The following is a 12,704-nucleotide window of genomic DNA, read 5'->3' as shown; positions in this document are numbered from 1 at the left end:
AGCTGGTACCCAGGCGGGTGCGACAGCCCCAGGGCAGTGGCCACCCAATAGCCCCAGTGGGAGGGTAGGAGGTGGGGTAGACCAGCCTATCCCAGAGATTCACAAAAGCACAGGCATACAACAAGCCCAGAGAAACATAGATACTGACGGAAAAAAAAATCACAGGAGAAAAACTATTGCTCCCACAAGAGAGAAAGAGAGCTGCAGGCAGTGAAGGGAAACCTATGCATGTACAAAAAATAGTGAATTAAAAACCAGCAAAGAGAGAGAAGATAAAGGGTTAGCGAAAAAGGTGTTCCTGGGATGCTCAGGGGCCAACCCCCATGTCCACCGCGAGGTTGTATTTTGTTAAGTGATCAAGGAACAAAGACAATTTCCTGACATTAATGTTCCAGGATCCCAGTGGTGTGGCCTGTCACTTAGAGCGATAGTGATCAATTAGAATAATTTAAGAGTATTGAAATGCATGGTAGGTGGTCTTTCCCATTCTCTTTTCCGGCCAAAAACATGCCCCCCCACGTCCTCAATACTCCTTTCCCAAGTCAGTGGGGAAGTGAGAACACAGTCCAGTAGCTCCAAGTCCCCACATGGGTTTGAAATCCGAGTTTTCTGTAAGTGGGTGCCAGGTCTGTGGAACGGAGTTTGGGGGCGGGCTGCTCAGTCAGGTCTGGAGGGGCACTTGTCTCATTGCCTTTTAAGCTTTATAGATTTTTCTTTCATGTGACATGTCTAATGACACCCTTTGGAGCTCGGTTTCCAATGGGCCGAGCAGAATGGAGTGCCGTGGGTGCAGTTTCCATAGCGCAGGGCCAGAGCTGCAGTTGTTCCCAATGGAGAATATTTTTCAAGCCCCTTCATCAGTAAAAGGAAGGGGACCCATGGAAGACACAGATATGAGATGCAGAGCATAAGCAAGCAGCTGTTACCATAGCAACAGACATATTAGACACTGCAGGTTCCTGAAAGCTGTCTGATAAGGTATTATTAAATGAAGCCTCCTCAAAACACTCTCCATTTACAACTGAACGGAAAGACATTGTGTAGAAAGTAATCTATTTCCATTTATCAGGGTGGAATTTACTTTTAGAGGGACTGAAACCCAATTCAAACCATATCCTGAGACCTTGGACCCAGACAGCAAAAAATATTTACCAGAATTTATAGCTTTCGATACCCTGGACACACCCCATGTCTGCCAGGAACTGTCTATTTAGTGAATTTTGCCAGCTTTTCCTATTCAGCAGCCAAAGGCGGCTAACTTAGTCAAGCCACTTGGCAAGAAGGAAGATTCACTCCTCTTCCTGCCATTCATCGCAACCACTCAGGGACAAAGCAGACACGACTTTCTCCCCTTGGAGGATGAATGGCCGTGCATTGGCCATTCCTTGATAATATGGTTAAAAAAAATGGAGCTCTGATTTGAGGGGCATTTCTCATCATGCTGTTTTCAGACTCCCTCCTCCACTTGGCCAGAAACATAGAGATATACGGTCAGGAAGCCTCACCAATACTTCCCCATGGCCAGTTTTCTCATGAAATGACAGTAAAATACCCTCCAGGGGCAGGATTTTAACCACAAGTTCATTATCATCATTTCGTTTTAACAAATGAAAATTCCGTTTTAACACCAAACTTTCCAGAGGAAGGAGAGTGGTATCTGCTTTGATTCATCAGGGCAGAGACCAAGATCCAGCCCTCAAGCTAGAGTCTGAGTTCCCCCTGAGGTCCGGCCACAAATTCCCCTCCAGCCCTGGCTGCTCATCTTTTCCTACTGAGCTAAAGGATCAAGGTGGAAACACTTCATATAAAACCAGCCTCATTACTTGAAAAACCAATTCAGTACTGACAGCCATGCAATGACTCCATCTTCTCATGCAAAGAGAACCTTTAAGCCATCCTTATACCTCCAAGCACAGAGGAAAACCCTTGTATGATTACCTTTCCCACAACTTTCAACTTTACTTCTGAATCCATTCACTTTTTCTTGTTCCCAGCAAATCAACATCCTATAATCAGCACATTTCCCACAATTTGCACACTTTTCAGAAATGTCTAGAAAACATCTCCATCACCTGCTATGGGAAGATGAGGTGCACAGGGATTTCTGTGCAAGGTGCCAAGTGCAGCCCCTCTAGGGACCATGTTTCTCCTACATAATTATGTTGTCAGAGATTCTTCCAGGACAGTATTTATTAACTTGGTTCCATGGATGAGTTTTAGGGCATCCCTATGCTTCCTGACATTGTACAGACAATTGTGTATAAGCGTAATACTTGACGGAGGTTTTAATAGTGGTTGTCAAACTTTAGTATGCATAGAGTAACCCAGTAAGGCTACTGAATTGTTTTCACCAGTCTCCGGAAAGATTGAGAATCACTGCTTGAGAAGGTGCCAGCTAGTGGATAATACCCAGAAATATCTTAGGGGTTGGTACCCAAGCAAACACAACAGTCACATCCTGCCCTTGAAGACTGTTGGTAAATTAAGAAGATTCATAATGACCACCAGACTTGCTACCTGAAATGTACCTTACTATTGCTATTATAAAAATATGACAAAAAAACAATGGATATTTGAAAAATAATTTACATTCTATTCCTTAGCTAAATATAAAAGAAACTTACTGTCATACAGATTACTATAGACCCACAAACCTTAGAACAGATTTATATTAAACAGAAAAAATAACCACCTGAGCAAAAAGAAAATTTAATTAAGTATTGAAAATGCTTCCCTCTCACCTGCCCAGCATGGCTCAGTGGTTAAGTGTCAACCTATGAAACAGGAGGTCATAGTTTGATTCCCAGTCAGGGCTTGGTCCCCAGTGTAGGGTGTGGAAGAGGCAGCCGATCAGTGATTCTCATTGATGTTTCTATCCCTCTCTCCCTCTCCCTTCCTTTTTGAAATCAATAAAAATATTTTAGAAAAAAGAAAATGCTTTCCTCCCCACATATCTCTCTGTTCCTTTGGGCTCTCACGGTTCCGGGCCATCAGTGGCAAATGTAATGAGGCCTGAGAAAATCCCCCTTGTGGAGTTATTTGCAAGGCTGGTAAGAATGCCAAGGAAACCTGTTACATCTACAGAGACCCACCATCCACAGAGAGGTTTTCACTTACAGAGAAACTTTCGACAACGTTCACTGTTCTATTTGATAATACCCACGGCGAGTGAATTCTACTTGAAAGAACTCTGAAATGAAATACATGCTAGGTCACCTTTGAGTTTCCCATTGGCTGCTAACGTCCTCTGATGCATCACCAATGATAGTTACATCACTTTCAACATTGTTCGTTAATCTTGCATAACCAAATGGAATGGGAAAGGCCTAGAGGTTACATGTCTGTGACTTGCACTTTACATGATGGAATTCTGAACAGACTACCTCTCTGGGAATCTTCATACGAAAAGGCAAACTAATTTCCCATTACTCCACTGCTGAAATAAGTTAGAGGTGGGACTGATTCTCCTCCGTGGTTTTTCCTCTAGTGATCAGGAAAGGGCTTTCTCAGCAGTCCCAACACAGATAGAAAGTAAGACATTCATGTCACCTGTAGTACTTTGAAAAGTCTTCACATCAGAATTAGATTTAAATCTTTATACTAACCTTTTGGGCTGTGTTTATAAAGGCCACTTAAAGCCATGTTTTCAAAACCTGCAGGCATAGCAGCATCATGTTCAAAATGCCAAACCCTCATGCATGAATCAACATGTGCTATCCAGCTGACCGTTTTCCTGCTTTGAGAATAAAAGTGTCCACTTGAGAAATGCCCATGTTTCAGGGGCTACCCTCCTAGAGTCGGAAAATGCGAGTTCAACTCTCAACTCTGCCACTTACAAGGGACATCAAGTCAGTTAACTCCTCTGAGCCTCCGTTTCCTCAGCTGTTAAAGTAACTGTGTCAGACTCTTTTGTGAAGATGCAATGAGCATCTATATATATAAAAGCCTAAGCGACCATTCGCTATGATGCACAATGACCACCAGGGGGGCAGATGCTCCAACAGGTAGCTATGATGCTCCCTGACCACCATCAGAGGGCAGACGCTCAACAGCAGGAGCTGCCGTGACTTGGCAGCTGCAGTTCTCAGGTGACACACCTGGAACCAGAGAGGAGGAAGCCCGATTCCAGGGTGTGTCACCTGAGAACCACCCTCTCGCAATCCAGGACCCCTTGGGGATGTTGGAGAGCGGTTTTGGCCCAATCCCCGCAGGCTAGGCCAAGGGACCCCACACCGGGCCTCTAGTAATGAATATAAGAGCAACATAGACCATGACCTGCTCAATAAAGGTTTGGAGAATCTGAATAACAATTTCTTCACATAAATGATTAACTGCTCTAGGCCTCTGCATCCCTCAGGGAGAGGATGATGAAAAGGGAAGGTTGAGAAACACATATGTATTCAGCTCTTTGGGCCACGGTCATGCCAAATCTAAGGCAGACAGTGTAGCACAAAGTCACAGAAATAGACCATTAAAAAAAATTATTTTTTCTTCACTAGAGGATATTTTTCCCATTGATTTCTAGAGAGAGTGGAGGGGGGAGAGAAAGGGAGGGCAGAAGGGGTAGAGAGAGAGAGAAAGAAACATCGACATGAGAGAGACACACATCAGTTGGTTGCCTCTCACACCCGCCCCTACCAGGGCTGGGGAACCTGCAACCGAGGTACACACCCTTGACCAGGAATCGAACCTGCAACTCTTCGGTCCACTGGCTGATGCTCTAACCACTTAGCAAAACTGGCCAGGGCTAGGATCATTTTTGACATTTCCAACTCTACACTGACTTTCTCATCCATCAACACAGTATCTTGTCCATGCTATTGCATCACCTTTGACCCCTGGGAAAAGGAGAGCCACAGGATCCTGCTCCTGGCTGTCTTACCGTCATAATGAGCTTCTCCACGCAGTCGGGTGCCACGCTGTGGAGGTGGGTGAGGTGCAGCTGGAGGTGGATCTTATTGTTGAGCATGTCCTGGCACAGGGGGCAGCGAAGCATGGGCTGCACTGAGTGCTGCGTCATGGCATGTACCCGGAGCCGGTTGACATCTGCGTTGCTGTACTTGCAGTAGGGACACTGGTACATCTGTGGGGAACACACCCATTCCTCTGGCTGAGTCTTCAGTTCCCACCGGCAACCAAGTCAGCCCCAAGCCCGCCCACCCGAGAGTTCCTTTCCACCTGTGTCTGAAGCACTACCCCCACCAGCAGAGCCCCTTCCCGCCTCACCTGCTCCGCTTTGGTCTCCTCTGATGTTTTTGGTCGCTTCGAAGAGAGAGGAGACTCCGAGCTACCTGGGAAGGAGATGCGCTTGGAGGTTACAGGAGAGTCTGTCAGCTCCTTTTCTGCTTGGCTGGACGATGCTGGAAGAAAAAGCAGAAGATGCAATACAGCAGCCAGACCAGGCCAGCTCCTGGAGGCTTTGTGTTGGGTGAAAATCAACATTCATTTATAGCACAGGATTTTCTTGAAACACCAAAATCCAAGCAGGATGAGCATCCAGACTGACTTATCAAGCACGTTGGAAAAGAAGCAAGTGTTTCTTCCCCCCGCCCCATGAATTTTCTGTTACTACTTTAACAGCTGAACACTAAGGAAAAATGGTAAAGAAATGGATGACAAGGCTGAGTTGGATAAAGCTCAATTCATTCAGTCTATTCTGACTTCCTCCAATCAAGACACAATCTGCTCGCTTGTGGGCACAGGGTGGGTGCAAGAATCTCACCAACTGCTTCACCAAAACTACTCATCAACTTGAGTACCAGACACTGTTTTACAAAGGTAATAAACTACATGCCCCAACTTTACTGTCCCAGCTCCTGGAATCACAGCACATCACGAAGGACACGATCAGTGTGACCTGAGGAACATTCACATGGACGTCTGCACACAAGTGCGGGGCAGGCAAAAGTAGGCTTACAGGTGTCTGTATGGGAAGTAATACATAATCTCTCTATATAAAAGCCTAAGTGACCAGCAGACCGGCTGGTAGCTATGACACGCACTGACCACCAGGGGGCAGGTTCTCAACGCAGGAGCGGAAATCACAGGCATGGAAACATGGAACAGACTAATGAATCTCAGAGGAAAGGGGGTAGGGGGGAGGAAAGGAAGAGATTAACCAAAGATCTTATATGCATACTAGAGGCCCAGTGCATGGATTTGTGCACCAGTGGGGTCCCTCGGCCTGGCCTGTGCCCTCTCGCACTCCCGGCCGGACCCTGGATCTGTCGTTATGAAACCTGGCCTGGAGCTGGGGTTGGCTCTCTCGCTAGTTTTGGATGTGGAACTCCATTTTTTTATAATTTTGCTAAAAGCAACAAGGAAAAAATATCCTGAAGATGGTAGTGAGAAAATGCATCCCCACTGCCCTCCGTTGGAAAATAATTTGACTCAGCACTGAAGTCACTGGTTTGGAAAGCCTAATTGATGGCCTCTGTCTCCCCGAGCCTAGGTACCCGGCACGTGGAAACACTGCTCAGCTTTGAGATTCTTTTTGGACATGGATACCAAGATGCTGTCATTACAGACATGTGCTTTAATAAACAATTTTATAAATCAATTTTATTCATTAAAATCATAAGGCCACAAGATAATTTTGAAAAAAAAATTGCTAAATGCAGGAAATATTCCAGGAAGTTGACACTCTTCCCTGAATTCACATCTTGTGACCTTTAACCCCAGTATCTTGGTAACCTGGTCTACATAAGTTTGTAGGACATCTATTATTTAAAAAGTACAAGGACAAGCATATTACACACAGACCTTTCCTCCTCCCCACACACACATTCATAACAGTACTTTAATCTGTCTCGAATCGACTTCAAACCCATTTTGCTCTTAATGGGAGTTATTCATTTTCACTTGAAAGGTAATACATGACGGCTGGATATTTAATGTGATGGACTGGCTGCCGATTAACTAGGTGCTGTAACATTCTAGACAGGGTCCCCCATGGCCCACTTCCCATCTCCTACCCCCCGCAGACCTGATTCTGCGGAACCTTGTCTCAGGGTTTAGACCTCACAGTGTGGGGCCCCTGCCTCAACACTCCCACAATTGGAATCTTTAATATTTCGGGGACTGAAGTTCCCTACCCCCAGAAGGTTCCTTATTCTCCATCATTTTCTCATTTTTGCTTACTGGTTATCTCTCTATATATTAGCTCTTCAAGTGCACCCTAAAGATGGGGCAGGTGGAGGCACTCGGTAAGTGGCACTTTAGATGCTTGTTAGTCATCTGCTCATCTTCCCTGTTTCTATCCCTGACCTGAGGCATTGGGTCAGGGCCAGAGCACATAGTGAGGAAAGAGCCACTACCTACTTCTTTTCTAATAGAAGCAAACTGAGATACAGATACTCTTCCAAATACCCACCCGCCTTTTTGTTAGTCTGCCTGACCTGAAACAACACTTGCTTTTACGGGACCATGACACTACCTTATAAATGCCCTCAATCTGCCTGCACCCTCCCCCCCTTTAGAACGACTGTCAGTTGTGAGTTGCTTGGCAGTGTGAATGAATGGGCACCGAGGCTGACACCACCCAACTCATCTCCTCGCTCGGAGCTGAAAGGCAAACCCAGTGTAACCCAGTGCAGCTTCCCTTCCTCATAGGACCAAAGAGTCCATCCTCCTCTTTCAATGCTGAGCGCGAGATGAATTGTGACGAGGTTGCAGAGGTGACAATTCTGGTTTCAAAATCCACTATTCTTTCCCCCGGCATGGAGAGGGGAACTTTCATTACCTTTTTTTTTTTCAAACTCTCACACTGCTCTGGAATTCTAAAGCTTCCTTTGTGAGCTCAAGCTAAGGAGTTCTTGTAACGTGTTTTAAGAAATGAAACCGCTCACTCATTTCTCTTCCTCACCAGTAACAAAACAGCCCTGCCACAATATGAAATGCTGCATCTACTGGTATAAAAATTTCTACCCCAGACAACCTGAATTCATCTTAGATCAGATCTGTCTAGAAGTGGACATTAGCCACCTGCAGCTCACTAGTTCCTTCTTTAAAGAGAAAGCCATGCCATTCTTACAACAGATTCTATTAACACCCACGTACAATCCCACTGTGTTTCCCTGGGTGATGTGGGGACTGCTCCTAAGACCTAACTAGGTTGACAGGCCCCCTCGTAGCTTGACCTCAGACATTAAAATATCAGTCCCCATCCAGACGTGGCACTGCCCAGCCAGCATGGCTCAGTGGTTGAGCGTCGACCTATGAAACAGTAGGTCATGGTTTGACTCCCGATCAGGGCACATGCCCGAGATGCAAGCTCCATCCCCAGTGTGGGACATACAGGAGGCAGCCGATCAATGATTCTCTCACGTCATTGACGTTTCTACCTCTCTATCCCTCTCCCCTCCTCTCTGAAAACAATAAAAATATATTTTTAAAAAATGATGTGGCACCTAAGTCTTTATATAGTTCTGCAGGCAGGCAAACTATTGTACAAGTTCTCCATGAGCGTGCTGGGTGAGGGTTTGCTCGAGGCCACGGGCAGTCTACGGTTTCCTCAAGCTGCTTCTCTCTGAGCAACTTCAAAAGGGCCAGTCTCTCAAAATCAATGTCTCCTTCAGTTCTGTCACCAGCGCACACTGTAGGTATATGTAAATGAGGTGGTGTGGCTACCAAGAGAGAAAGCACTGTGGTTTTCTGCTCTGGAGACTTTTCTAAACTTTGACTTAAATTCTAGGAGAGATGTCACAGTCTCAAAAACATTATTTAAAAAATCAATGACTGGTCACTTTAAGGCCACTATGACATCACATTAGCGAAATGGAAATATATGCCCCTGAGGTAGCCATGGTTTAAACAGTACCTGGAAACTTGGGTTTCTACTGGCAACAAAAACGCAAACGACCTGAAGGATGATGACCTGTGCTCGTTTTCCCAATAATGACAAAATAAACCAGGAACAATGTAGATTTTTTAATGTGATTAAGTAAATAATGCTATATCCACTCTAGTGGGTAACAGAAGATATTAAAAGTGACAGCTATGAAGCAATATGGAAGTGTCCCTGAGAATGTTCATTGGGAAAAAAATAAGGTAAAATTTGCTTTATTCCATGATATAGGTACATAAAAAATAAGAGAAGAAAATGTTGCATTTGGGTGATGGCATGATGGACTACTTTCCTATTTCCTCAGTTTGTCATGTAGTTCTATTCTAAAATATTATAATTAAATATTTTACCATTTTTGTTCAACTGTCCATGCAAAAGTTGATACTTGGATCCATACTGTGAAAAACACCAGGTGGTATTTTTTCACTTTGCTGGTTGAAGCAATTTTTCCATTTTGGCAGCTATGTCATACGAAAGTATGTTGTTAAATCCCAATGAACCTTCCACAGGCAACATGCTGGGTTCCTGGCACTTCAAAGGGGATAAAAATGTGGCGAGGACCCATGTGAGTGCATGCACCATAGATCACATAGTCAATAAAGCCAGGCAAACGGGGTATTTGTGACAACGGAATGCTGGGTCAAACCCCAGCTGAAACCTGATAGGATGTGAGCTGTGGGTTCCACCAGGCAAACTTTACAAGGAGTGAAAAAACACTTGCTCAGCCTGTTAGGAGTCATGGCTGCCTTACCCAACTGGCTGGTGAGGCACAAAGGGACTGGCATGTCCTTGTTATGGAGGGCAGAAAATTCAAAGTTGGCTTTTTAGGCCGAGAGCCACCAACCACTTTCCCTTAAACTGTGATGGGTTGGCCACTATACCTGACAAATACTGGGAGGCAGACCTGAGTCCTGGCTCTCCATTTTATCCTCTTAGACTCCTCTATATTCTAGGCCAAAGAATTTCATTTCAAAGGGAAAAACAGTAATCAATGCATGGCCTCCTCAGGGAAAGTCATGTATGCACAGAAACATCAAGTTCCAGATATCCTTTGTTTTTAACACATTTGTTTGGGAAGTATTTAACCTCTAAAATATTTATTTAAAAAAGCTACTCCTCCTCACATACTAATTAGAGGGAGTAGGGAAGGGAAGAGAGTCAATCCAAATTCATGCAGGTTTTGTTTGCAATTTTCAAGATAGGGCTTTATTGTGCTCCAAGCACCTAGCATAATTAAAACAAGCTTAGCAAAGCCTGACTTACACTAAAGAATAGGTAAGAATAGTATAATTTAGAGGTCTTATAAAGTGCCAAGGATGGTAGAAACACAGCCACTGTAACTTCACCTGATAAAACCATTCTTCCTAGAATGACTTCTCATCCAATTCAAATCCTCACTAACAAATTGACATCCGAGTCACTGAAATTTTGGCAACAGAAAACTTCAGAGTTAGACGCACAATACCATAGCCAGCTAGTGACTTCATGCCAACACTCGCCTCGTCTGTGTGACTCTGAAGCCAGGTAAGGCGTGGGGCTGCTGCCTCATGAAAAAGAAACCTGAAGAAAAACTGAAACAAAGTAGAAATGGGACCTTAAGGTACCCAGTTTTTAGCTTTTTCTAATCATTAGCCAAGACATTGACTTGCCCTCCAAGAAAACCACAAGTACTCGTAGAATTCATTTCTATTTCATGAGCAGATCTCATTACGCAACACACCACAGGCTGCTGGCATGGTGGGCGTTCTCCGCTGCAGGCCAGCCTCCCTTTGGCCAGAGACCTCCCTTGGGGAGACCCTGGGACGCAGTGAGCTATCCAAGCTGCTGGGAAATGCCTTCTGCATTTCCTGTCTTCATGGTGAAGTGGTACTTGGAGCTGGTATTCACCAAAGTGCTGGCCCTCTGCCTTTTGGGGGCCCTGAGGTGAGCCCACTGAGGGCCCGGGATGCTGCCTGACATTTCATCCTTGTAGAGAGGCCAAGGGCAGCCGCCACCCCCACTTCTCAACCATCAGACTCTTAGCTAAAGTACCACTGACAGCCCCTCCATCTAAACTTCCATCTCCCAAACCAGCAACATAATGGAGGAGCCAATTAAATGATTATTAATTCATGCTACTTTCCGTAAGCCAGAGGTTCTCATCGCCTTGTGTTCCGTAAACCAGCTTGCCACCTGCCCCAGAAATTTACAGCAATCTTTGATCTATCACCATTGACCAAAGAGGAAAAAACTCATACAGCTCCATCCTCAGTGTTTGAGTTGGGACAACTACCCCAGCACATGAGACATGGAAGCCTCGCTAGATCTGAAAATGGTCCTTCAGCTCATAACAGGAAATGAAAGGTGCTGTGTGCGCCTTCCACAGCCGCCCCCCTCAGCTCCTCGGGGCCTCGGACTATCCTACACAGCAGAAATGCCTGCTTTTCCTAAGGCCGTCTGTGCTGTTGGACTTCGTGGTCTTCATACTGTCCTTGAAAGTGGAGCTGCTCTTGGCATTCGCGCGCAAGGCCCTCCCCAGAGGAGAGGCCAGGATTTCCTCTTTGCATCTCCTGCGGAGCTACTGCACTTGATAAGCGGCCAGCATGCTGGCTAAGTTCTCTTCCTCCCCTAACACAGAGAACAAGCTGCTGCCAACTTGGCCTTTAAACATGCAGGGTCTCTTTCTGCCTCCAACCAAGCACTTAGCGATGTTTCCGAGAGGACTCGGGGAACTTGTGGGAAGCAGAGAGACGCACGCACTGCCCGCCCAGTGGGGTGACCTTCACGCCCTGACCAACACGAGGCTGGGCTTCTCCCTTCCCAGCGAGGCGTGGAGTCGGTCTTCCCTCAGGCCAGTGGTGAAAGATTAAAGATGGCTGTCCCCCATGAACCTGCCCACTCTAAAACAAACACAGACACTGTTCAAAGAAATCCGGAAGGAATAACCTCCATGGGCCCGTCTGCAGTGTGATCCAGAGCAACGACAGACTGCCTGGCTGAGGGAAGTCTTGGTTTTTCCACGTGTCCAAGAGAATCTGTGAAAAGAGGGCACATCCCGCTGGGCTTCCCAGGTCTTGGTACCTGCAGGCCACACCAGCCTGTGCTTCAGCCCTGGGGAAGATGCAGGGAGCCACACCAGGCCCTGTGCCCACAGTCAGCAGGCTGGGCGTGGGGGATCGTGCCAGGCTGGGGGCCCACTGCGGCCCCAGTCAGCGGCCCCAGGTGGAGTGGTGGGCCCAGGCTGACTGGTGGCTCTGCATCTTTGGGGAGAAAATAGTGCTAAGCCCTACATCAGAGGCATCAATCTGTTGCACTAATTCCTTGTTGAAATATGCATAAAGCTGCTTAACTACACTGATTTGAACTATTTCAAGATACCTTGCTCCGTCTGTGTCAGGTTTCTGAATGAACCACCAGGCAAAACAGAGCCACCAGCCACCACCTCAGAGCCACCAGCCACCACCTCATTGAGACCAATATTGGCTGATGGTCTATTTAATAAGGTCTACATTGGGCTGCCACCATGAGCCCAGCTTGTGCCAGGAGCTGGTGCCTCACTCTGAGGTATCAGCCTGCTTGCCTTTGGCCTCTTGTCAGCTCCCCCCAAGCAGCCTGTCTTCCCCTGGCAGAGCCTCGTGGGCTGTGCACAGATGCCACCGGCGGCTGTGGTCGTGTCCTGTGAGCATGGCGGACAGGGTCTGCAGGATCACACTGCCCTTGGGCTTAATTACAGGTTTGTGACGACCGTGGACTTGGAGAAAACCAGAGGTTTCTCCAAGAGGCACGTGAACTGACAGAAGAAAAAGTCCAGAGGTACAAGATGTAGGTCAAAACAAGGGGCAGTGTGGGCCATTCTGGGGCCAGGCCCAAGTTAATTACA

At 46.3% G+C, this 12,704-nt stretch overlaps 1 protein-coding gene across 5 annotated transcripts in view; it reads right to left on the bottom strand.

Annotated features, from left to right (window-relative positions):
- Positions 1–12,704, bottom strand: part of ZFHX3 (zinc finger homeobox 3) — a 180,705-nt gene that overhangs the window by 22,651 nt on the left and 145,350 nt on the right. For all 5 annotated transcript variants that reach the window (XR_002829864.1, XR_002829865.1, XM_023756008.1 and 2 more), the window contains exons 6-7: positions 5,227–5,360; positions 4,883–5,083 (exon numbers count right to left, since the gene is read on the bottom strand). Coding sequence is in view for 3 of the 5 variants with exons in the window: in XM_023756008.1 (XP_023611776.1) it covers positions 4,883–5,083; positions 5,227–5,360 (335 nt within the window). In the remaining 2 variants the exon portion in view is untranslated. The remainder of the gene's footprint in view (positions 1–4,882; positions 5,084–5,226; positions 5,361–12,704) is intronic.

The sequence above is a fragment of the Myotis lucifugus genome, unplaced genomic scaffold (assembly GCF_000147115.1).
Source record: "Myotis lucifugus unplaced genomic scaffold, Myoluc2.0 scaffold_88, whole genome shotgun sequence".
Lineage (NCBI taxonomy): Eukaryota > Metazoa > Chordata > Mammalia > Chiroptera > Vespertilionidae > Myotis > Myotis lucifugus.
The sequence above is the reverse complement of the archived record's forward strand: the minus strand, read 5'-3'. Positions and strand labels throughout refer to the sequence as shown.